Below are 25558 nucleotides of genomic sequence, written 5' to 3' on the forward strand. Positions count from 1 at the left end.
TCAGGGATCACACAGCACGCTTCATGAATTCTGCTTTTGTCTTAGGGATCGAAATTGGTATCAGAGGTCTCCCCTCTATATACTCACTAGCTAAAGTAACAATGAGCGCAGTTCCTTTAACTGCGTCCTGAAGCTCCCATCAACATTTGCAGACTCATATATGGCCAAGTCCTTTTTTTATTGGGTCCAAAAAATCTATGGGGGTATATCTCAGCAAACCCAAGACTGAAAAGGTAGGTACGGCACGTGAGGGGTTGCAGCACACGCCCTGCATGTGCCTGGTCCTTGGTGTGTGTATGCTTACAGATGCCAAGTTCGCAAGTGTTCTTCCCGTGCCACACCAGTTGGTCTTCCCGTGCCACACCAGTTGGTCTACCTGTGCCACACTAGTTGGTCTTGCCGTGCCACACTAGTTGGTCTTCTCGTGCCACACTAGTTGGTCTTCCCGTGCGACACTAGTTGGTCTTGCCGTGCGACACTAGTTGGTCTACCTGTGCCACACTAGTTGGTCTACCTGTGCCACACCAGTTGGTCTTCCCGTGCCACACCAGTTGGTCTTCCCGTGCCACACCAGTTGATCTTCCCGTGCCACACTACTTAGCGTTGTTGTTGTAGGAGTCAGACTATGGTGGGGACCGGACGAGTGGGACGACATCATTTGGATTGACGTCGATGCAGGGTTGGAGGCAGACGATGGAGGATTCTCACTTGGCTTTGCCTCATGTGAAGGAATTGGAGGAGTTGCTAAACGGACGTGAAGTATCTTTGTATGGCGTTTTTGATGGTCATGGTGGTCCTGCAGTATCCGAATGGATTGCGCGGCACATGGTACCTGTATTGGCTCGAGAGTTGAAGGCAACGCAGACTGCTCCACCGGCTGGTTTGCCATCGCATTTTGAGAAGGATATTATTTTGTTGAGTGAGAGTCTATGTAAGACGTTCATTGAATTGGATGAGGAGATGCAGACAGAGGGTAACCTTGATGAGATCCGCCAATTGAACGAAATGTTAATCGCTAAAGGTGCTGAAGATGATCAACATGATACAGATGATGATGAAGATGACAATGACCCCGCGTCTGGTGGTCTGCGCTCATTGCTTAGTCAGCAAGGGAAGAATGTGATTCAAGCGTTCCTTGGTGGTAACTCGAATCGGTCTTCAGTAATAAAATTAATCGAGCAAAATGGAGAACAATTTTTCCAAATTACCACTGCGGATGAAGTCGAAACACCGAACACTCAAGAGGATAAGATTAATCAAGGTACCGTCATCGAAGAGATAAAGGTCGGAGATATCGTACCGGAAATTTCCGAACACACGGATCAACATGAGGAGACTGAGAAGGGGGAGAAGCTGGACAATGTGACGAAGGAAGCGAGCCCGCAGAGGAAGGATTCGGCCGCTGCTCGCGACAAGCCGGAGAGCCTCAAATCGGATGCCGAAGGCGGCAAGTCGGAGGCTGGTGTGAAGCCAGAAGCCATTGTCGAGGATGCACACGTGACGGCTCCAGAGTTGAAGAGTCCACGTTTGGCGTCTGAGGTCGTGGAGGCAGCAGCGGCCGCGGCAAGTGGGCCGGGTACACCACCGGTTGAAGCGATAGTGCAGACTGCTGAGCACCATTTGGATTCGAGTGAGTCAACAGCGGCGAAGGCAGGGGGTAGTGAGGAGGAGGCTGTACCCGAGTTGCATGCGCAGGTGTCGACGGATGCATGGAATGGAGGTGCTTCTAGCCGCCCGGCAGTACCGGACACATGTGGTGCGGCAGTGGTTTTAACTGCCATTGTGGGCGGGGAGATGCCTTTCCTGATTACGGCGAACGCGGGGGATTCAAGATGTGTACTTTGTCGTGATGGTATTGCCGTTGCGCAAAGCCATGACCATAAACCACACCTATACAATGAACTGAATCGTATAGTACGCGCTGGAGGCTACATCGAACATGGGCGCGTTGACGGTAATCTCAATCTCTCCCGCACACTCGGAGACCTATTCTACAAACGGAACAAAACACTCAGACCGGAACAACAGAAAATCACCGCGTACCCCGATGTTATGATCACCGGCATTACACCTCAAGACCAATTCATTATCATCGCATGCGATGGTATCTGGGATTGTCTTACCAATCAGCAAGCCTGTGAATTCGTACTCAGTAGACTAGGAGACAATCCCACACCTCAACATCTCTCCGCCATCTGCGAAGAGATGTGCGACACCTGCCTCGCCGGCCGTAAGTGTCACACACGCCAACACAAAACACACGGGCTGAGTGCACTGCATTCTAATACCTAATGTCGCAGATCCAATGGACTCCGAGGGCGGCATCGGCTGTGACAATATGACTTGTATCATAGTGCTTTTGAATGATGAGTTCAGAGCCCGAGGCATCAAGGGCAGCAATAGCGCCTATTATAAGAAGCCCGAATAGACCCAATTTTTTTTACAACACAAAACATGATTCCTCTGGAAGCGAACCCCCCTGTATTCAGATCGTATTTGGAGAGGATCGATCCGAACACGAAGCTCGATTTTGAAGACGTGTACATACTAGAGCCCTTGCCAGGGGCGCCACAGCCTCTGGCGCTGATTTGTCTCTTCTCGTTGAACGACCAAATCATGAAGAGGTACCAAACCCTCCCCCCAGCGGTTGCGGAAAGAAAGCCGGCTCAGAAAGGGAGTCGCACGGAAAGAGAGAGTGAGAATAGTGGTCAAGCGGTGAAGGATACACAAGAACAGGACCGGCCAGTTTGGTTCACTAGACAATTCGAGAAGAACGCGTGCGGTCCAGTAGCCATCATGCACGCAGTTATGAACATCGCCCGTCCCGACTTGATTGATTGCGACAAGCTGGCGGAGTTCGCTGGCAATTTTCAAAGTGGGTCGCAGGCAGCCAACTGCGACCTAGCACACGCCGGTCAGACGAAGCCACCGGTTAATCTGGACGACGTCTCCGAGCACTTCGTCGCATTTATTCCAAACGATGGACACCTATACGAGCTCGACGGGCGCATGAATGGTCCGATTGACCATGGTCCTTGTGACGATGATAACTGGACCCAGGCGGCCTTTGAAACGATTCAAAATACCATTGTGAACATGGATCCGAACAACTATCGGTTTGTTGTGATGGCATTGACGCATCACTAATAACGGCCACCAACAGGATTTGGTGGCTATTTGCCTAGAAATATTTTTTTGGCGATAATTGAGGCCTCCTCACAGACACACTGTACTGATGACTCCTCGAATATTGTTCATTCATAGGTAGAAACCCCCCCCCCTCGCCCCCCTCGCCCTCCTCTCCAACCATTTGTGATCTGTGTTCAGTTTCCGAGGACATCCATCTGATTTCGGGTTAGACGCGACATTACGCGAGATCTACGGACCGGACAATGTGGCATGTCCGGAGTTGGGTACGGCAGGTCTGTACCGCGCGGGGCGGATTGCGCTTTGGGTGATCTTGTTTCTGGCTGTGGCGGTGTCCGTGGTGTGCGTGATATGTCTAAGACTAACATTGATGTCAGCGATAGCTGTGGTGGGCTCATTCTGTTCGGGCATACTCATTGCTGCATTAGTCGTGGATGGACTGGCGGCTTGGGCTTTACATAAAGCCAAAAAAATCGCACGGGAGCACTACGACCGTCTGCAGCCAAACGTCATTGTCGCGACTGGTGCAGGTGCGTTTGCTCTTCGGAAACTCCGACGACCGAAAACTGCCGTTCTACTCGTCCGTCCGGGTGTCATACAATTCGAACGCTACACTGGACGACAAGATCGTGGAAGCAATCAACTTGAACGAGTGATTATCGAAGAAATCGGACGCTGGTCAAACTATCCCTATGTTCTCATCGTCGAGGAAGAAGGCGCTAAACACCTTGGTGACCAAGCCAAACTTCAGCGACGTATGGACCCCAGTCGCTCCAGACTTCTACTCTTCGAACCCAACACCATCTCACAAGGCATCTCTAGCACTGACCTCCAGGGACTTATCCACGAAGTCTACGAACGGGGCAAATGTGAAGCCGCAGAACTCGCCATAAGTGCACCAGACGCCGCCATCCCCGTCCAAATGTTCTAGTACGACGATCGCCATGTATACAAACCACGACGAAGTATACTTACCGCGACATCCATGATGATCATTGACAGGGTTTGGTCACTAATTGCTTAGAAAGATTTTTTTGGTGATAATTAAGGACCTCCCCACAGACATGCCTCATTGATGGCTCCTCGAATATTGTTCATTCATAGGTAGAAACCCCCCCCCCTCGCCCTCCTCTCCAACCATTTGTGATCTGTGTTCAGTTTCCGAGGACATCCATCTGATTTCGGGTTGGACGCGACGTTACGCGAGATCTACGGACCGGACAATGTGGCATGTCCGGAGTTGGGTACGGCAGGTCTGTACCGCGCGGGGCGGATTGCGCTTTGGGTGATCTTGTTTCTGGCTGTGGCGGTGTCCGTGGTGTGCGTGATATGTCTAAGACTAACATTGATGTCAGCGATAGCTGTGGTGGGCTCATTCTGTTCGGGCTTACTCATTGCTGCATTAGTCGTGGATGGATTGGCGGTTTGGGCTTTACATAAAGCAAAAAAAATCGCACGGGAGCACTACGATCGTCTGCAGCCAAACGTCATTGTCGCGACTGGTGCAGGTGCGGTTGCTCTTCGGAAACTCCGACGACCGAGGACTGCCGTTCTACTCGTCCGTCCGGGTGTCGTACAATTCGAACGCTACACTGGACAAGGTCGTGGACGCAATCGACTAGACCGCGTTGTCAACCAAGAAATCCGACGCTGGCGAAACTATCCCTATGTTCTGATCGTCGAGGAAGAAGGCGCTCGACACCTTGGTGACCAAACCAGACTTAAGCGACGTATGGACCCCAGTCGCTCCAGACTTCTACTCCTCAAACCCAACACTATCTCACAAGGCATCTCTAGCACTGACCTCCAGGGACTTATCCATGAAGTGTACGAACGGGGCAAACATGAAGCCGCAGAACTCGCCATAAGTGCACCAGACGTCGTCGTCCCCGTCCAAATGTTCTAATACGACGATCGCCAAGTATACAAACCACGACGACGTATACTTACCGTCCGACGACGTATACTTACATATCATTGTGACAACTATCCTGACCGGAACTATTCCGGACAGAACTATTCCTGACCGGAACAATTCCTGACCGGAACTATTCCGAATAGAACTATCTATATCTAGGCTGTGGGAACCATCCCGTGGTTGCCAGTATCCAGGTCCCTGCCAACCAGGGTTTGAGTTTACACATGCAACCACAGGTCATGAACAACATTTTTCTTCAAAGTATAATAGACATATCTACTCCAAAATAACAAACTCATAACTGTGACATACCATAATACATAGTCCTACCCCCCCCCCCCCTCTCCCGCCCCACACACAGAGGCATGCCCCGTTAATGGCTCCTCGAATATTGTTGCTTCATAGGTAAGGCCTGCTGTTAGTTATACCCTTACCGGGGCTCGTTTCTCGCTGTAGCTATCTACCTTTACCCGGTATACATACCTTTGCCCGCTGTATTTATCTTTACCGGGCCTGCCCTGATTTGCTTTACCTACATTGCCTTACCTACATTGTCTCACTCTTTTACTCTACCTATCTTTAGCTTGCGCGGGGGTCCCTCAGAGTTTGGGTTGGATGCAATGTTGCGTGAGATATACGGACCGGATAGCGTGGCGTGTCCAGAGTTGCACACCAGACGTGTTTACCGGTGGGGTATGTTCGGAGTGTGTGCGGTTGCGTTGGCGACGGTGGTGACTATTGTTCTTACGTTACTGTGGTCAAGTTCGAATCAGATGACATTGACAATTGGCTTCGGCACGGCATGTGCGGCGGCAGCACTGGGTTGGCTGATATTCTATGGTTCTGCAGCACGGGCATTATATGAGGCAGAAAAAGCTGCACGTCAAAGTTACGATCGACTTCAACCAAATGTTGTGGTCGCAGTAGGCTTTGGTGCCGTGGTTGCAAGACGTCTAACACGAAGCAAACCCGCTCTGCTTCTCATTCAGCCTGCCGTCATCAGATATGATAAACTCGTCGTTGAGCGCCGCCACCGACGCTGGTACAACTATCCTTACATCATGGTCGTCGATGAAAGAGGCACCCCAAATGTCAACGAACAATTCAGGCTAATGAACCGCATGGATCCCGTCCGTTCCAGACTTGAATTGTTCGAACCGAACACAATCTCCAAAACTGGACTGACCCAAACCGAACTGAAAAGCCTTGTAGATAATGTCTATGAACATGGCAAACAAGGAGCAGCAGAATTAGCACTCATAGCACCAGACGTGACCGTCCCCCTACAGATGTTCTAAAACTGATCACCCAACTCAGCACACACCACCACGACCGCCTACCTCGACCGTATGTGTCCCAGACCAAGCTATACAACCACCATAAGATCTCGAACATGGCCAATTTTCTTATATGCTCCGCCGCCGCCTGTTCGACCCAGGCGGGATCCTGACAAAATATTTGTCAATAAGAACCAGGCAGGCCAATGTCGCACAACGTAAAGTTCCCCGCGTAATCTCGTCTACGGTCATAGAAACCTCCCCCTCCCCTCCCCTTCCCTTCCCCTCCTCTCCCCCCTCCCCTCCCCGTTCTGTAGCTGCTGCGATGCAGATGTTACTTATCAAGTGGTCCATTCGAATTTGCAAAGTAAAGGCAAGTGGTCTGATGGTCTTTGCGGTGAGGGCAGTACCCAGTCAGATTGCTGCAGGCTGTGTGCTTCCTTGAGCAACTGCAACTCTGACACCAGCTCCAGTGTTCCCTGTGCTCGCATCGCCCGGTGGTCAAAGAATATATAATCCAGACATCCGACATACTCATGTGTGTAGTTGGTAAACTCCGGTTCCAAATCAACACGGCGTCCCCCCACCTAAATAACATGTGTAGGCATAGTGTGTGTGTTAGCATAGTGTGTGTGTCAGCATAGTGTGTGTGTGTGTGTTGTGCAGATACGGTGTGCAGATACGATGGGTAGGGTGGAGGTCAAGGGGGGACTTACAGCGCTGTAGCTGCTGGATAGGCTCAAGCCATGTCCGAGTTCGACTTCCTGCAGCCAGGAGCAGACTTCACTGGTTTGTAATTCGGGGTGCCGTGCGTCGCACGCCCCTCGAGTCACGAGTTCGTATACAGCTGAGTGGGGGGTGGAGTTGAAGTCGCCACAGACGACGAGTCCGGGCGTTCCTCCACTGGGGGGAAGAGCTCCAGATGAGCCGGAGGAGGAAGAGCTGGATCCCTGGTTGAATGCTGAAGTCTTTTCCATATATTCGGTTAGTACACTACGGGGATTTACTCTCGATTGTGTTACTCTCGATTGTGTTACGTAACGTGTGTTACGTATTGTGTGTTATGTATTGTGTGTTACGTATTGTGTGTTATGTATTGTGTGTTATGTATTGTGTGTTACGTATTGTGTGGTGAGGGTGCGTACCTGGTGAGGGTATTGGTTTGCCAAATCTTGACGTCGGGCGCTTCAGGGTTGGCTAGGATGTGTGTGTTAGCAATAACGAGTACGTGTTTGCTGTTGTGCCTGTTGGTTGCACCGGGAGTGGCCGTGCTCATGTGTTCGAGACATAGAACAAGAGCGACGTTGTCTTTGAGCAAGCGTTTATCATTACGATTATGTCTGGAGGATGTAGGCGGCATGACTCTCGCGAACTCGATACCAAAGTGGTCCAGAAGATGGAACTTCGGTACTCGGAAAAACGTAGCGCATCCATCACATACATACTTGCCACCTTTGTGCTTGCCACTCCCACGGAAAAGCTTGGTCGTCTTCTGTTTATATAGGCCCTCGTAGCCACGACGGAGCAATGCAGGCGCAAAGAACTCCTCAAAGTGATCACCTTGCACCTCCTGCAAACAGATTATATCAGGGTTATAACCTATTATCTCAGCCAATATTCTCTCACGTCGAAATGTCCACGATAACACGTGTGGCTCCGAACACGGATACGCCTCAGACGTCGCATAAATGTCCGCCAATACGTTCCATGTCATCACCGTAAACGTACTTGTCTGACCACCCGGCGGAGGAGGCGGAACACGAGCCTCTCCCAAATCTTCACCACCATCCTGCAAAGCCCAATCCGAAAACGCATGCTCCGTCAGAAACGCCACACGCTGCTCCCGAATCTGTTCCCGCAACGACTCGCTCTTCTTCAACCAGTTCCTTCCTAACAACACATTCGACCCACCAATGCCCAACGCATCCGCCAGAGGTGTACCCGGCACAATTACGCGTTGTGGCGGCAACCGTAAAGGACTCGTGCCATCCCCCAATGACCCAGGGGCCACTGACCCAGGGGCCAATGACCCAGGGGCTAAGGGACCCAGGGCCAAAGGGACCGTCGCGTTCCTGAAAACTCGTCGCTCCGCCAAGGGAACCGTCGGCAGGACGCACAGTGTCGAGATGCACCTCGCCAACTCGGAAGAAACACCTGCGCCGCTCGAGCAGTCGAACTTCGTCCAGAATTGCAACTCATCGAGTGCATCGACCATTCCCGTTACCGGAAGCGGTGTCGCAGCGCCGCCTGCGGCGGCGCCGCCGGAGGCGCTGCCGGTCGTGGGAGCGACCTCGACGCAGACATCGAGTCGGAGTTGATGTCCTACATCGTTGGGAGAGGGTACGTATTCGCGATTGTAGGAGAGTGTGGTCCAGACTTCTTCACCGTCGTGGGAGACGAGTCCGGATGAGCGTAGGAGGCGGTAGTGTTCCCAGTCAGGTTCGCGGCGTTCGTCGAGGGCTAGAGTGCTATTGGTTGGGATTTCTTTGGTTACGGGGACGCCGTAGGTGAATTCATTGTATTGCCTTGGGATGGGTACCTTGCCTTCGCTGACGTAGAAGCGACGTAACTGTTTGTGTCCGCGATGGAAACAGCTGTAGGAACAGAAGCAACGAAGCGTTACGGAGCATTGCAATGCGGCGGTGCGGTAAGGGTGGAAAAAGCACACAGCACGCGCTGGACCTCGGCGCCAGCGGTAGCGCATACGTGCGTGTGGCACTCGTAATTCAACCTCGTCATCGTCGAAGCGCTCATGTTCCTTACCGAGAATCACAACCGGTTGCAGCTCGCAAGTCGCAACCGGCACAACTACCCGCGAACTCTGACCCAGGAAGTCGCACCGCTTGATCGACACCGGCGGCTCTCGCAAAGGCGCCGACGCCGACACAACCTCCGCCGTCGAAGGAGGCGGAGGACACCCGCTTCGACTCCGCATGCCAGTCGACGCCCTCAAACCGGGGGACGACGAACGCGCCATATTCATTCAACTACCAAACAGCCGTACTCTGTTGCCACCCTCACCCCCACACACCCTGGTGTTACACACAGTCCTGTGCCCGCCCCGTGGTCCGTACCGATTAACAACCTAGCTAACTAAAGAGAGAGATTTCTTCCTCCAGAAAATATCCACGACCCGCCATAGTTCCACGACCCGCCATAACTCGGCTGGAACATTTCTGCTCCCCACTATGAACCCACCATCATAACCAACCACCCATTCATAATTGCCGTCATGTTCGTCGTGAACATGGTGGCGTGGACTGAAGCCACGTCATGAACCCCACCCGCGCAGCCCCGCCCGCAAATGAGCAGCGCGAAGGTGCGCAATGTTCTTTATGGCTGACAACATCCGCCGTTTGTTCGTCCGCAAGTCCTCTGGAAAAGGGGTGACGGACACTCACTGCCAGCAAGGTCTATTGACGCCGTCGACGTCGGGGAGCAGAAACTGATGAATGCAACTGCATTGAGGAGGAGGAGGAGGTATTAAACGCTATGACTGGCACTAGCAAGCGGGTCGAAGCATGTTCCACATGACTGGGAAACGGAACCAAGAACAGAACCGCCATGGACAGGCCACCATGGTCAGCTCCTTCCTTCCTTCCATCCTTCCTGCAACGCTAAGCATACCTTAGCGGTCATGGTCGGCCAAGCATACCTTAGCCGAGTGACGAGACCAACGACGAGCCAAGAATACCTAAAAAGCTCCCAGTCCAGCCAGCCAGCAGAGTCGCTCCCTAGTTCGGCTCTTCCCAATCATTCCGCTCCACCTCGAACGACTTGAACGCGCACTTCACCTCATCTCCAAATGAACCGGGGCAGGAGTACTCGCCGCTGTGGCGGTCGTAGTACAAAACAGCCTTCTTGCATTCCGGGCACTGCAACAAGCCGATCGTTGTGTGCTCCACATGTGTGTGTGCTCCACGTGTGTTGTGTGTGTGCTCCACGTTTGTTGTGTGTGTGCTTCACGTGTGTTGTGTGTGTGCTCCACGTTTGTTGTGTGTGTGCCCACGTGTTTAACAGACAAGGTGCAGCGTCGTACTTTGGGTAGTGCGCCAAGGACGGTGCATTCTGCGACTCTGATGACAAGGTCTTCCTTTCGCCCAGATATTTTCTGTTTATTAGCACGGAGGGATGCCTGGAGAACGTTGTTGGTTTTGGATTTGATTTCGGTCATGACTTCTTTGATTTGTTGGACCTGGTCTTCGGGCAGTACCCCTCCGTTGTAGGCGTCGACGTCTATAGGTGCCGGTTTTGCTCTTTTTGGGCTGTCTCCAGCGGTGCCGGCTGGAGCGCTTCTTTTTCTTGAGGTGGTTGGTTTTTTGACTTTATCTTGTACGGCATCTTCGTCTTCGCTAGTGGGTGGTGTGGCGGTATCTTCTTCTTCTTCTGCGCTATCCAGGTCGTCATCTTCCTTCTTGGCACGCTTCTTTTTAATCTCATCTTTCTTAACTGCTTTGCCAACTGTCGGTGCTGGAGTCAAAGCTCGTGGAGCGGCGTTGGATTGTGCTGCCTCTAATACATCTTCAAAGAAGGCTTTGAGGTCTTCGGTCGTAACTATATCGTTCACAACTGTTACATCAGTATCAGGATCCGGTGAGTTAGAACTCCACCAAGAAGCTGACTTTCGCAACATACGTACACATGTTGGCTCATAATGATACCATTTGGTTGACTCTGATGCACGACGAGCAGCATCTGACATACCCTCCTTAGCCTCCTCCGCTAGCTCCTGTTGAACACCCAAACGTGGACTATCCTTCGCTATACCCGACCCACAACCTCGACACTTGGCTTGTCCCGACCGGGCCAACTCCACCGTGTAATGGAACATCCCCCAGAATTAAATTTACCTTATGTCCATGCAAACAGAGGCACTCATGCGCCGTGTGCGCTCCAGAAGCAGGGAACCACACCTGCTTAACCAACCACCACAAGACCAACACACCCGTGGCCCACCGAACCACTCTCTAAACCGATCACGGAACGAAGACTTTGGCCGCTCTGGAACCCTCCGGAGCAATCCCCAACCCAGGTCCAACCTCCGGTCCTGCCCCCTGGCCTCCCACGCACCGGTCGCACCGCCACTCGTCAAACAAAACGCTTACGGACCAGCTGTCGACGTCACACGAGGGACCGGACGACAACCATCCGCCGTCGGGCCACCCTCTGCCGTCGGGCGACCCTCTGCCGTCGGGCTACCATCTGCTGTCAGACGACCATCTGCCGTCAGACGACCATCTGCCGTCGCTGGGCAAAGCATTGCCGCTGCGCGGCCGACTCGGGATCAACCGTCTTGCGCACAACCGTCTTCCGGCCAATCTTCAACGCACACAACAGCTGGCACAGTGAAGGGCCGTTTGAGTCCGAAGCGAGCGTGTCCGCAGTTGGCACCGCGGCCATTGCGACCAACAAGTCCGGAGCGGTCACCCGAGGGCACCTTCGTTACGCGGACTAACTCGAGCGAGGCCTTCTCCGTCCGGTCGGTCGCGGGAACCATGAATGATCGTTTCCTGTCATTGGTCGGAATCGAACACGGGGGCTTCGAGTTCCCAGACCGCACGACCGTCCGGACTGCTTCTCCTGACACGGAACCCACTCCTGTAAACCACACCTCCAAACGCCTCGGCACAAAGACGAACAGCACAAAGACGACCGGATCAGGGAACGCCACAAGGACCGGCGGCCGTGGCCAAAACCACGGATGCCAACCTGCGAAAGGGTCCATCAAGACCGAGTTTGAATCCACTACTGTTGGGCCCACTTCTTTTGAACCCAACACTGGCGGGGACTGCGACCCCGACGGGCCAGTCAGACGCATGGACCGCCGCGGGCAGGCCACTCGAAGACAAATACAATCAGACCACACGACCGACACAGGCCTTAGTGGGGGTCGCAATGCAAGATGGCCGAGTAATCGGGAAGTCCGACAGAAGGAATTCAGACCTGAAGCAGTTGACATATGGGCACCCAGTCCACCAAAGGGGTGCTCCCGACAGACCGCTTCATACCGGGGAGAAATGAGATTACAGGGAGAATCTCCGCCCTGGCGCCAACCTGTCAATCGGGGGAGTGACTACCGTGCAGGGGCGGAAGAATACGTAGGGCCTGACGGGTACGATGGGGCAGATGAATTCCGAGGGGAAAAGGGAGGCGAGGTTTCGAACTCCTGTCTTAACCCGAAACTTCAGACCCGCCGGGGAGGTTGGCGATCGAAATTGGAACCGGAGAGCAACACTTCAGCAGGAACCGCCTTTGCAGATACAACGTCGACAGAAACTGCCAAAGGGACAGATCTGGATGACCTTAGTGGGAGAAAGGATCTTAGTGGGAGAAAGGACCTTAGTGGGAGAAAGGACCTTAGTGGGGCAAAGGACCTCAGTAGGGGAAAGCACAGCCGTGGAAGAAAGGGTGCGAGTGGCAGAAAAGAGTCTGGTGGTAACACTGTTAGTTCTCGCGTACGACTCGCCGGCTCGACTTTGTTTGCAGACCGGACCTCGTCTCCCCTGTCGGATGGTGCTGACCATCGAGGTTATCAGTTCATGGTCGAATCCGGTAAACGTGGCTTGTCGGTGAGCCGTCGCACAAGTCGGTCTGTGTCGCGTGGGAGGCTGGCGGAGCGCGTCGTAGCTGTAGCCGGGTCCTTTGACGACGCGATTGGTCTACTCAGCCCCAGCTATGCCGGACAGGAGATCACCTACAGCAAGCACATAGAGCCTCTGGACCACTGCGCCGACATCCTCGGCGACCGGAAGTCAAAAGGTAGAGACATGGTGGTCGCCACTGTTCTCCCCCGATCCAACCTACTCGCCATCCAAACTCGCTCTGTTGCTCACTCTGTTGAAGATCACTCCGTCGAAGACCACTCTGTTGAAGACCACTCTGTTGAAGACCACTCTGTTGAAGACCACTCTGTTGAAGACCACTCTGTTGAAGACCACAACCGAGTGGTGGAGACACCTAGTAACATCAGGCGGGCCCGCAGTACTCGGACAGTGGAGGCCTGGGAGGGGAGGACCGAGTCGTGCCTCACCGATCTATCCGACGGAGTTGTTTTGATCGGTCACGGTTGGAATAGGCAAGTCGAGACTCGACAAGGGGAGGACCGACCAGGTGAGAACCGACCAGGGGAGAACCGTCACGGCAGCGGGCACAAGTATCAATTCAAGAGGAAAGGAGTCCGGTCGACAGTGGGCAAGTCTCTGCCTTGGGTGGAGGAGGAGGAAATTGGCAGTGGATGGAATCCCGTTTGCTCGAGCAAGACAAAAGTGGCAGTCACAAAGGTTGCAGCGGCAAAGGTTGCAGCGGCAAAGGGGACGGCTGAGGCCAACCGCAGCCAACGGTTGGGTAATCAACGGGCAGGTGGACTCAAGGCACGAATAGGTTCTCAGCAATCGGACCTAACATGCCAGTCGGACCTTGCGTCCTGGTCGGCCCAGTCCCCGGCAATGGAGTCTGCCGCCAGTCAGCTGGCTAGCACCCCGCCTCGGGATAGCACCCCGCCTCGGGATGAAGAGCTGTTGGTACGAAGGGGTGATGAGGACCACGTGCTGCTGACCAAAGGTCGAAGGCCGATCCCGGCGCAGTCCGACAGTCAGCGAGCGGAAGGCGAGCGGTCAAAAGTCCAGCGGTGTGGAGTCCCGAGGCCAGGGTGTCAGCAGCGAGAGCTCCCCAAACCCTCTAACGGCCTCACAAAAACACCCCGAGCCGCTCGTCTACTCCCCGGCCGAAAAGGAGTCGTAGCACGACCTGGCGGACCTGCACTGGACGGCTCGGCCGGACCAGAACGGGGACGCGGAGAAGGCCGGTACCATTTCGCCGAGCCGTTGCGACCACGGACCCGAACCGGCGAGGAACACGGAATTGCGGAGGGCTCCCGGGCTGAAGGCAGTACGGTGGTGGGCAACGAGACCGAACGGGCGGCTGACCGCACCAGTCACGATAAGGCGCAGGAGTCGGATACAGCGGGGGGTGACTCGGATCCCGAAGGCGAGTACCGAACTCATGCCAAGGCCACGACCTCCAAGGACACGACCTCCAACGACACGACATCCAAGGACAGGACCACGGCCTTCAAGGCCACGACCGCGACCATGGCGGTCAAAAAGGAGACTGAGAAGCCGGAGAAGGCCTGGCCGGAGGCGGAGAAGGCCTGGCCGGAGGCGGAGAGGGCCTGGTCGGAGGCGGAGAGGGCCTGGCCGGAGTTTACAAGACAGGCGCCGACGAGACCGACGGCCGCCTCAAGACCGGCCGTCTCAAGGCCGTCGATGGAGCCACCACCAACAGCGCAGGGTCTGGTTCGTACTCCTGCGGCATATCAGTCGCGGACGGCACCACGGCCGTCAGGGCTATTGGAAACAGGTCAGTCTATGACAGGTCGGAATTCGTTGTCGGGTAGCATGACACGGAGTCCGTCGGCGGGGCTGTCCGGCCCGAAGAGTCTTTATCTGTCGCCAGCTCGACGGTTGAGAGGTCGTCGGTCTGTCTCGGGGTGTCGTGAGTCATTGGTGAATGAAGTCCTGATCCCGACAAAGGCGACCGATCAGCTTTTGAGTGCCGAAGAAGTCAAACGAAAAATACTCCCAGCTACTGCCATACTAACCAAGAAATGCCCTCTGGCGACTTCTGGTGGTCCCCAAGCTTTGGTCTCCGTGAGCGGCTACTGCTCAACGGCCGGCTATTGGGATTCCGAGGACGAGAACCTCTTATTCGACCACAACGGCCTGGAACTGAATAGGGCAGAGCAAAACGGCAGTAGTCAGTACACTGTTCACATCAATGAAGGTAGAGGGTCTTACCTTATTGACGATGCTGCTCGGAGACCGCCAAGAAAAAGCTTACAAGACATACGTACTGGATCCACTGGGGGTGCCACCGCTTCCTGGAACCATCATCCCTTGGAATGACCACCTTGGAATGACCACCTTGGAATGACCACCTTGGAATGACCACATTGGAATGACCACCTTGGAATGACCTTTAGTTAGTTAGTTAGTTAGTTAGTTAGCAGCACACGCTCCCTTCCGGTTGTGGATTCAGCATCATCAACCGACTCGGACTCGCCGCGTCGGATACCTGCGATAGAAAGGGTGGGCATCATTTTCGGAAACGCCCGGCCGGAAACATCCGGCCGGACTCATAGGCAGGTCGGGACCGGCCAGATAGTATTTTGGATGAAAAGGCCCACTAGCGAGCCGGATGGATTAAAAGCTCCCGGTTCGAGTCCGGCTTGGCCGGAGTCCAAGCGAACGCGGTCTACTCAAGGAGAGGTTTCATTTCTAAGGACTTTAGCCGCAGCAGGTAGCTTGGATCCCTATATCAGGTATTTGTTACGACAAATTGATCAACCCCGTCCCCTGAACTATAACCCCGTCCCCTGAACCATAACCCCGTCCCCTGAACCATAACCCCCTCCCCCACCCCCCCTGGTACGCCCTCATAGCCAGGTGTAATAGGTGTGTGTGTCTTTCGGTAGTGATTTGTTGGGATGGATGGACATGCTGGACGACGATGGAATGGGCGAGTTGTGTGAGATATTTCGTCGTCATTTAGACGAGTCATGGATAACATTACGGGAGCGGGAACTAGTAATGCTGAGTTGTTTATTGAAAGGACGTTTAAGGAGTCTAAAAACGGTATCTTCAGATTTGTTAATTGATCTATGTAACGTTGTGCGAAGGTGTTTGAAAAAATCAAGGAAGTCTTCTGGAGGAGGTCTTGCGGACTACAGGTCGCTTTTCTTGTATATGATTGATGCCTTTACCGGTTGTCTTAACCATGGTTTGACGACTCGTGAATCGTGCATTGTATTTAATACACTCTTTCAACCTCTTGTGGAACTTACCAGTAGTGTCTCCCACATCAATGATCTGCTGTCTAAGGTAACAGCAATCAATTCTACGGCCGCTTTAGATACTATATTCTACCACATTAATCTGATACTGGATAGAAATGTTCTACCGCAAGTCGTAATCACCTATCTACACACCTGCAGTATCATTAATAACAACAACAATGCCGCCGGATCCACTACAGCTATAGAGGATACCAGTCTGGTGGATAACGCTCTAGGGGATAACGCATCTCTCAAGAATCATGCTCTGGGGAATCATGCTCCAGTTAGCCAGAGGGAAGGACCCCAAGATTTGCCCGTTGTTCTTGTGGGACTAAGCAGTGCTGATGACACTACAGAATGCGATGATAACGACCACGGCCGCTCTAGGCCAAACCGACTCGACCCCCGAGGTCACACGCCAGACAGAAACCCTGCCCGTGAGCGCCAAGGTCTCCGAGTGGCACCTCAATGCGTCCCTCAGTACTACAGCAAGCTTGTAGACTGGCCTATGGGAATTGGCGCCGACGACTGGTACCAAATAGCCAGCGCACACACGTTCGATCGATGGCTGGAAAAAGCAACTGAGTTTGTTTGTCTATTAGTTAGCTACATTGTACATCTTAGCATCTCGTATGAAAGTCAGAAGAAGCTGCTGACTCGTATATGCCAGAATTTCGAGTCGTTCTCTCTGCAGAATCCGTTTGGCGCCATAATCATTGCCAAATTTGGTTCCGCGTTTATCCAAGGGTCGGGCGATAGCAGCTCTACCCTGTCGCGTTTGTCAATCGAAATGCTGCCTGTAGCTTATCAATGTATCAACGAAATACTTGTCGTTATTGCGCCGCCTTCAGTTGAGAACCGGTTCAAAAATTTGTCGAAAGACTCAGGTTCGTCGAAGGCTCCCGATCACAGAACCGGATCCGACAGAGTAGATCACGGCACCGGTAACGCGACTGGGTCTACCGCTAATGCTTTTAACCCGACGGGATCTCGTGCAGCAGCTTGTGAGTTGTGTGGAGACCCCGGAGCGCAGATTGCGTGCAGTGCCCATGACTGTACGGCCGTTGCACATCTGGCGTGCGCAGGAGGGGCTACGGGAAGTACGAACGACTGGTTGTGTTACCTTTGTGAAGAGCAACAGGTAGCTGTGGAAATCGCGCGACCGCTTGTCGATCGATGGCGGTCTTGCTTTCTCTCTTCGGTGAAGCTAGGAAGCCTGGCTCGACGTAGGCCGGATGATAATGATAGCCAGGAAATTCTCGCATTGCAAGACATCAAGCCTCCCCCCCTTTGGTCCCAATTTCTGATTCTGTATTATCGCTGTCTTCAGATGAGGAACGTACAGCAACAGACGCTCCTGAGATGCCTGGTTGCGCAGATCCTGAAAGAAGCTCGGGAAAGCAAAAACGCCGGCAGCCGGCCGCCTGAATCTAGTGGCGCACGATCTGAAGGAGACGGGTCACGATCTGAAGAAAGTGGCGACCAGCGGAGAGCCGGTGGGTCCCTCCCCGATGGGTCTCACTCTGGTGGGTCTCACACCGGCAGGTCTCAGTCTCGTGTGTCTCGCATTAGTGGGCGTAGTGGGTCTCGACCCCGGTCGGATCGGAGGCCGAGTCCTGAAGAGGGAGTGACCGAAGGTCGGTTGCGGATAAAGCCGGAGCTGAAGGTGGAGGTGGTGCCTCCGAGGTCGCAGGTTGCTCCAAGGGTTTCATACGAGACGGCGTTGAAGGAGCTGTTTTACTTAACTTTGGCCTACCTGTCTACGGACCGTGGCGCGATGTTGGCGCGCTCTCACCGAGTGAGTAAGGCGTCTGACGCGGCTTGCTCAAGGTTGGTGGTTCGATTCCTGGACAGCGCATTTATCTGTTATGAACTAAAGGAGTTGTCCAAGGCGATCATTCTGTGCATCTGCGAAGGCACGGAGACCCGGCGCAAGTCCTGGCTTAGCGCACTCGCCAGCATTCCTGTGGACATCGCGACCCTCATACCTCAACTTCGGACTCTGTATGCGCGAATGCTTAACGCTCCTTCCAAGAGCATCGACGTTAAAAAGAGTATTCTCATTAGACTCTATGACGTTATTCAGAAAGCCGCTACGACCGGCAGGGGCACGACCGTGGAGGCGATGACCGGTGGGGGTACAACTAGTGGGGTTACGGCCAGTGTAGGTACCGTCGCGGCTTGGCAAGGTGAGGGAGGTTCGAATGTTATGATGACCACAACACTTCTTGGTCGTTATGTTACAGAGAGGGGTAAGAGTCTGGGGCGTGTTAGTCAGGAGGACTTGCATGCGTTCTCATTATGGTTAGTGCACTTATTAACTTGCACTAAACAAGTAGAAATGGACTGTCGTCGATGGGTAAGCTATAGGGCAGAGGTTTGTCGCTTGTTATGTTACGTATGTAGTCTGATCACAATACCAGATATAGTAGGACAGCTCAATCGATTAATGCTACAACTCATGAATCTCGATCTCGTGACTTCAGCATCCAGCAAATTACTGCTCGAATTCTGGCAACAGCATCTACTACAACCCAGTCGCCTTGACCGGAATTGGTGGGTATTAATTACCTTCTGTCTGTATGCCGACCATCACAATATATGCGTCCTAGATGTCAACGGTAGCCCCCTTACTATTCTATCAAGACTCACTCAAGGTCAGGATGATCGGCTCCCTGCTCTAGTTAGGGATCTACTTAGCTGTATGTATAACGCCGATAATGACGATAATCTGCAAACCGGAATCTTAAAAACCGTCTGTCTCATCTGCAGCCCCAGGACATATGCCAATGTCAGAAGTTCAGTGCCATGGATCTTAAATTTACTAAGTCAGACGCCCACGACACAAGTCAAGGCTGCCAAAGTCACCGCCGCCTTACAACTATTACTATCTATCCCCAAAAATAACTGGATCATGGCTATCAACGAATTTAAACAATTCCAACTCGCTCTTCTCAATCTTGCCAGAATCAGAGGACCCACTGGACAATCCGCTATCAATCTGCTAATGGAAGTGACGGAGGACGCTGCTCCAGCCGTGGCAGCGCTATTGAACGCTGATTTAGACAAAATAGCGAAACAAACTGTAGAGATCCAGCGCCTGCCGCACGCGTGTGCTAAAATTCAGGCGGTTATAACAAAGCTCTCAATCGAGCAGTTGGACGCATGTTCTACCACTCAGGCGGTTCTTGGTGTCCAATCGGGTGCGGACCTTGTGGAAAAAATATTCGAGTCATTGGTTGGTTTATTTCAATTGTTAGCCACCACCAGCAGTGATTTGGGAGATCCCGCTCAGAATGAGATTGACCGGCATTCCGCGAATAGATCGATTGATAAACATGTATCCATTGATAGCGAACATTCTCTAACGCCCCGTAAAACTTCCCCTCAAAAAGAATGGGGTCGCGCAGCCTTGTTAGAAACCCTTGGCAAAATAGTAGGTAGATATTCAGATTTAGCCAATGATCAGCGTTGGGTTGATACTGTATGGGAATGTCTGGCTGAGAAATCCTCGGCGTACCTCGTTACTCAGTGCGTGCAAGTTCTTACGAGACTACTCCAGAATGGCAGCAGGGGACGCCTGCTGTCGAGTGTAGCGAAGAATAGCAGGTCTCTTGGGGGTAAGAAGCTACTCCTGTCAGCGTTGCCGATAATAACAGACATTGTATGTGAACGACGACGGAATAATGCAAGCGGTACGGATAAAGACCGGCTGTCTGAAGCATGTATGGAATACCTCCGGGAGGTATATGAACAAGGTTTAGTACCTACCAGCAATCTGCTGGAAGCGGTCTTTGCGTGTATAGTAAATGACAGTATACTTGTCCGGAATAGAACATGTCTCATGGCCAAGTCTTTGATTACTCAGGGCACTGACACCTTGGGATCTCTAAAAAGGAAAATGTGGTCGTTCGTTCTGACCACCATGACCATCCTTTTCCGCCGTCTCATGGTCGATGGATCCGTGGTTCGTATCGACCAAATCCCCTTTGACGACAACTTACACACGCTCCACGAACTTTATCTGGAAACCATTGCTGAAAAGGCCACTCTACGAGCCGCTTTCCTCGGGCCCATGATCCAGAGCGTTGCCAAGATCACAAGCTCCATCAACGAACTACTGGCCACCCTTAACAAGTATTTTCCCGTTGTCCGCACCCCAGTCTTTATCGAGGACGAATGGTCCTTGTGTGTTACTGACACTGAAGACACGGAGCAGCCACATGCTGGGGACCAGCTACGGGCTGTCGAACACCACCAAACCGGGGAACACCACCAAACCGAGGAAAAGCCACATACTGAGGAACAGCCACAGACTGAGGAGCATGTGTCCCTTAGAGACCGGGGGGCGTCACTACCGGAGGAGGAGACAATCCGATTAGACGGAGGCAGAGTTTCCATGTCTATAGAGCTGCCTCGACTGCACACTCCAACGAACCAGGCAGACGCTGTAGCAAAGTCCCTTGTCGTTCGTAGTGGAGTGTATCTAGCGTACTTGGCACAGTTCCTTCTGCATTGGCGTTTCAGTTCCGGACAGCAACCAGACGCTAGCTATGTGCAGCAAGAGCTGGACAATGTGATTCAATCCCTGAGCCTCAACAGCGAGGACAGCTCAACCATGGTCGTGATCCGTGTTCTGGCCATCGTCGTGTTGTCGCTAGCGAACCAACGGCTCAAACGAGGTCACGAAGACCCCGCGGGCGGTTTCAAGCTCAGACCTGCAGTCGAACTAATCTTTGGGCCCGAGATTCGTCTGGACCATATCGCCAACGACGTGGAGAAACACAGATCCCTACTCACTGTAAGCGCAAAACACTAGAACACGAAGGGGGTCAGAACAGGAATATGGGCGAAACTGAGACATCGTTGTATCCAGAGGAAGCTTTCCATATGGCGGCATGCTACTTTCGGAGATGCTTTGGCGGCTAATGATTCCGAATCACATTAGACATCTATGTGGCCGTGATTCTTTCCGAACAGGTGTGGGCAACCTATCTATATGCGGCCGCGCGGGGTCAGATGGGCATACACCTGGGGGCACATTTGGACGCGCTCAGGCCATGTTATAACCTGAGCTCAGGGGGCGCTCAGGTTATGTTATATTTATGCATGTAATTCTGAGGTGCAATGTTGACGATGATTGAGCCCCTCGGATCGCTCTGCATGAGCATCTTCTTTCCGGCAGCCACGCTGGTCACTATTGGAACCTCTTTGGGTCTGCTATCTCACTCCATCTACGAGAAGATATTTCCGCCAGCCAACCACTCTTTCTTTGGAACAATTCCCGGAGTGTTAAGTCTCATAGGCCTGGGCCTTACTGGCCTATGGTGGATAAACAGAACCAGCGTAGAGAGCTGTGCGGGATCCTTTTGCGTAAGTCGTCGTTATACACTTGCTCATCTAGACATTCTCCCACCCACACACACGTTTCTATAAACGCCAAAAAAAAATCCACCGACCATTTGGGCACTTGTTCGTTAAGCCACTCACTGTCTTTTTAGCCTCGTTGCACTCGCTGTGAATCCGGTCGACACAACATCGTTCAGGCCCTGTCACCCGATGTCCGGCTCACTCCCGCTGCTCCTCAGAGCACTGGTCAGAACAAGGATCTCTTACCCGACTACACGAGCCAGGTCGTCCACGAAACATCTCCTGCCAGTTCATGATCTTACATCCATCCACTTGTATGACAAAATAATTCACAAACAAAATTACGCAGATTCCCAAACACATAAAGTGTCCAGCATGACATGTAAAACTTAATTTTTAAAACATGGATAGGTAGACCATCCGTACTTATTCGTCAGTGTCGATCACGGATCCAGGCCGACCACAGATCAGAGGTTACAGCACGTCTGGTCATAGTAGTTCTGATCACAGTAATTCTGGTCATAACAGGTCTGGTCACAGTACTCTGGGTCCGGCTTGTGGAACTTGTTCTATGAGGTCAACAAGAATTCCCGGGACAGTCTTTCCCTTGGTAGGAGCTGTCAATGGCTCGCATGACGCAAGGCGGAAGACTTGGATATTCCTCCATGTGATCTTCAGAACCCTCTTGTGCCGCATCCGCCGGACACTGCGTTACCTCATCCCCCGTGCAGGGCGCATCCCTTGACTCCACTTGCATCGGTTCTGGTTCCCGTTCCTTCACTTGCTCTTGCATTTCCTCCAGCATCTTCACCGGCTCTTGCACCGGCTCTTGCATTTGCTCCCTCTCATGCACTTGCCATTGCTCTTGTACTTGTTGCCGCTCTTGCATTTGTGCTTGCCCTTTCTTTTGGCCGTGCTTTTGATCCCGCTCTTCTTCTGGCACTTCTTCTTGCACCTTCACTGGCTCTCGTTTCTGTTCTGGCACATGCTCCGGCACTTGCTCCCGTATCTGCACCGGCTGTTCCCGGCCCTGGAGCTCGTCGAAGGCCTCAGCTGTGCCGAGTGGAGTCTCGAACGCGGTGGGCGACTTGAGAGAAGCCGGTTCGGAAGAGGACTCGAAGACGCCGTCCTGACAGCCCGATTGAGCGGCGTCCGCGTCCATCGGTGACCTCGAAGGAACTTCCGCCTCATCTTCGTCCGCCTCATCGTCGTCTGGTTCCACAACGTGCGGTTCCACCACCACACCGGTCTCCACAACTTGGGTTTTTGCGACCGCAGATGTGATCGCGGTTTCGGGTTCCGCCCAGGTCGAATGATTGCGCAAGTCGTCTCTGACCTGCTCGACTGTACGCAGTGCCACGGGGGCACTTGGTTCTGCAGTGCGCTGCCCCTGACCGTCTCCAGCTGCATCACCACCGAGTCCTATGTCACCACCGGGTCCTATGTCACCACCGGGTCCTATGTCACCACCGGGTCCTATGTCACCACCGGGTCCTATGTCACCACCGGGTCCTATGTCACCACCGGGTCCTATGTCACCACCGGGTCCTATGCCTGCCGAGCCGTTCGCCGACTTGACTCTAGCAATTTGGTCTCGTAGATCAATGAGTCGCATCAACAGCGCCTCTTTGTGCAAGCGCGCCATAGAATTCATCTAAAGAAGATAAGCAATTGGGACCCATGACATCTCTCAGTCTAACCCAAACTGTAGCACTGCAGGAACTACTACACCAACCAGAGCCAGTACAACTGTTCTACTGCTGGTTGTACTAAACCTGTGGTGTGAGTTCCCCTGGCATGGGCCCTATTGGTGGCGGTTACTTTGTCGTGGTATGCGGGGTCTCGGACTATGAGTGCTAGCGAGTGGAGGTATTGGCAGAGTGGCATGGAACAGGTGGCCAATGAGTCGGCCTGAATCGTGCGTAATTCATGTTTGAGATTTCCCGCCAAATCCGGCGGGAATGAAACAGTCTCCTCGTATCCTGAAGGAAGCCAGTCTGTGGCGGTCTCAGCAGCGGCATTTAAAATGTAGGTCTCGACGAGTTGTATGGTCGCAATTCGGATGCGGCGGTTTGAAAAAGAAAACACTTCGAAAACTCTGTCTACCAGAGCATCCGTTAACTCGATCGAACAACCGGGCATCAATGGTAATCGACCATTCAATGCGTCTTCAAACATCACTCTCAACTCCTCTAACAACAATTCCAGCTTCGGTGATCCTGATGACCGACACATCCTCATAAAATCCTCCGGAGTGACCTGCAATTCTCGCCGTCTCAATATAGCCAACTCCATTTCCATTCCTCGCTGCCGGATTGACGTAACCAATTGCTGCCGATTCGACGGGGTGACCATCCTGCACATGAACCAATACCGGCCGGACCGGTAAGGGGAGTGAACCGGTAAGGGGAGTGAACCGGTAAGGGGAGTGAACCGGTAAGGGGAGGCTTACTGGGCGAGGTCTGTTGCGTAGGGGAATTCCGCCTCCACAATTTCTTGTGCAATCACGAGCAATTGTTCAAGTGGTAATGAGCTTTCGCCTTCCTTCAGTTTCTGTTCGCGGTCTCTTCTCACCCTAACTACGATCCGATCAACAATGTAGCACCCCGCGGCGACTACCAAGACGACCTGGCACAGACGCCGATGTGCTCTCCATTGACGTTGTAGTGACTCTAGCATAAAGGAGTACACGAAAAATTGGCGGGACTGACAACCACCCAAAACACTCAAGAACAAGACGCTCAAGAACGTTCAGAAAGTTGTTAGGCTGCGCACGGAGTTTGTCGACCCGCCCGTGACAAAAAAGAGTGTGTTTAGTTTGAAAAAATGCGGAGGAGATGTTCTTTATACTCGGTGATATATTCGTCGACGTGTGGGTCTTTCATAACATTGTAGCAAGAGAAGGTTTGGAGTGGTTGTAGTCCTAGGAATTGGCAGAGTAGGTGCATGCTCATGAGAGCGGTGTCTTTTGACAAGCCAAAGACCAAGTTTTCGGGGTCTTCAAAGGCTTGGGGTGGTGCATTCCAAGTGGCAGAAAGCATATAGTAGCCGCCGTGTAGGTGGCCGCCACTGCCATATTTTTTGGTGGGATCCTTTCTCGAACGACCATCGGTGGATAGTGTGGGTGTAGTTAAGACGATGTCCATCCACTTTTTCATGATCCATGGAGTACTGAACCACCATATAGGAAATTGAAGGATTACAACCTCTGCCCATAACAGAGCCTTCACATGTTCTTCCGGGTTAAAATCAACACGCTCCACGTCACTGCAATTTATCGTCTTCACTTGACAACCAGCAGCCACTAATGTCTTATCCGCTACATCAGCCATCAACGCATTCAACTTACCCTTCGCATGCCCAAATTCAGCACCTCCTAACACAACCAATACCTTACGACCACTCCCTATCACACGTAGTGTCCTGTCAAATAAATTGTCCGCGTAATTACTCGCACCCTCCAATATCTTCGACCGGAACTCCTCCTTTGCAGAACCAACATTATCTCCATTCAAACAAACATTAAACATCTCAGCCAATATAAATCACCAAATTTAACAACGGAAAAGACCCACCCCTCCTGTATGTAACCACCCCTCCTGTATGTAACCACCCCTCCTTTATGGACCCTCCCCTCCTTTATGGACCCATCTCTATCCCACCAACCATGCAATCTCACTCCACGTGTGGGTGGTACAAATGCAGCGTGTGTGTGTGTCCTAGTGACATATAATCATTAAGTACGCCATGCTCATAGTTACCCCTTTATACCACGATGTTTATACCACGATGTTTATCAACCCTACCTACAACCTTAACTCGACATGTCAGACAGGGATAACTGATAAATACGAGATCTCCTCAAAGATTATTCGGTAGCCAAGCGTAATGGTGTCACCCCACCCGTGTCATCACCCCACCCGTGTCATCACCCCACCCGTGTCATCACCCCACCGTGTCATCACCCCACCCGTGTCATCTCCCCACCCGTGTCATCTCCCCACCGTGTCATCT

At 52.7% G+C, this 25558-nt stretch overlaps 9 protein-coding genes across 9 annotated transcripts; 5 read left to right on the forward strand and 4 right to left on the reverse strand.

The window, feature by feature from the left end:
- Positions 1-644: 644 nt before the first annotated feature.
- Positions 645-2428, forward strand: GNI_148320 (protein phosphatase 2C; the record flags this gene model as incomplete). The annotated part of the gene is made up of 3 exons (XM_011134393.1): positions 645-973; positions 1655-2230; positions 2301-2428. Coding segments are annotated over 3 exons (1033 nt in total), but the record flags the coding sequence as incomplete, so codon positions are not given.
- Positions 2429-2454: 26 nt separating this feature from the next.
- Positions 2455-3147, forward strand: GNI_148330 (putative ubiquitin carboxyl-terminal hydrolase; the record flags this gene model as incomplete). The annotated part of the gene is made up of 1 exon (XM_011134394.1): positions 2455-3147. The coding sequence occupies one exon, from the start codon at positions 2455-2457 to the stop codon at positions 3145-3147; it is 693 nt and encodes a 230-aa protein (XP_011132696.1).
- An 88-nt stretch (positions 3148-3235) lies between these two features.
- On the forward strand, positions 3236-4078 carry GNI_148340 (putative transmembrane protein; the record flags this gene model as incomplete). The annotated part of the gene is made up of 2 exons (XM_011134395.1): positions 3236-3264; positions 3328-4078. 2 exons carry the CDS (start codon positions 3236-3238, stop codon positions 4076-4078), a joined length of 780 nt encoding a protein of 259 aa, XP_011132697.1.
- Positions 4079-6683: 2605 nt separating this feature from the next.
- Positions 6684-9096, reverse strand: GNI_148350 (endonuclease/exonuclease/phosphatase family protein; the record flags this gene model as incomplete). The annotated part of the gene is made up of 4 exons (XM_011134396.1): positions 6684-6929; positions 7026-7284; positions 7488-8936; positions 9011-9096. 4 exons carry the CDS (start codon positions 9094-9096, stop codon positions 6684-6686), a joined length of 2040 nt encoding a protein of 679 aa, XP_011132698.1.
- Positions 9097-10076: 980 nt separating this feature from the next.
- Positions 10077-11173, reverse strand: GNI_148360 (putative poly [ADP-ribose] polymerase; the record flags this gene model as incomplete). The annotated part of the gene is made up of 2 exons (XM_011134397.1): positions 10077-10217; positions 10382-11173. 2 exons carry the CDS (start codon positions 11171-11173, stop codon positions 10077-10079), a joined length of 933 nt encoding a protein of 310 aa, XP_011132699.1.
- Positions 11174-11837: 664 nt separating this feature from the next.
- Positions 11838-15245, forward strand: GNI_148370 (hypothetical protein; the record flags this gene model as incomplete). Its single annotated transcript, XM_011134398.1, has 1 exon — positions 11838-15245. The coding sequence occupies one exon, from the start codon at positions 11838-11840 to the stop codon at positions 15243-15245; it is 3408 nt and encodes a 1135-aa protein (XP_011132700.1).
- An 840-nt stretch (positions 15246-16085) lies between these two features.
- GNI_148380 (hypothetical protein) lies at positions 16086-21122 on the forward strand (the record flags this gene model as incomplete). The annotated part of the gene is made up of 2 exons (XM_011134399.1): positions 16086-20975; positions 21051-21122. 2 exons carry the CDS (start codon positions 16086-16088, stop codon positions 21120-21122), a joined length of 4962 nt encoding a protein of 1653 aa, XP_011132701.1.
- Positions 21123-22121: 999 nt separating this feature from the next.
- Positions 22122-24223, reverse strand: GNI_148390 (hypothetical protein; the record flags this gene model as incomplete). Its single annotated transcript, XM_011134400.1, has 3 exons — positions 22122-23198; positions 23366-23900; positions 23997-24223. The coding sequence occupies 3 exons, from the start codon at positions 24221-24223 to the stop codon at positions 22122-22124; spliced, it is 1839 nt and encodes a 612-aa protein (XP_011132702.1).
- Positions 24224-24357: 134 nt separating this feature from the next.
- Positions 24358-25074, reverse strand: GNI_148400 (flavodoxin-like fold protein; the record flags this gene model as incomplete). Its single annotated transcript, XM_011134401.1, has 1 exon — positions 24358-25074. The coding sequence occupies one exon, from the start codon at positions 25072-25074 to the stop codon at positions 24358-24360; it is 717 nt and encodes a 238-aa protein (XP_011132703.1).
- Between the last annotated feature and the right edge of the window lie 484 nt (positions 25075-25558).

The sequence above is a fragment of the Gregarina niphandrodes genome (assembly GCF_000223845.1).
Source record: "Gregarina niphandrodes unplaced genomic scaffold scaffold00041, whole genome shotgun sequence".
Lineage (NCBI taxonomy): Eukaryota > Apicomplexa > Conoidasida > Eugregarinorida > Gregarinidae > Gregarina > Gregarina niphandrodes.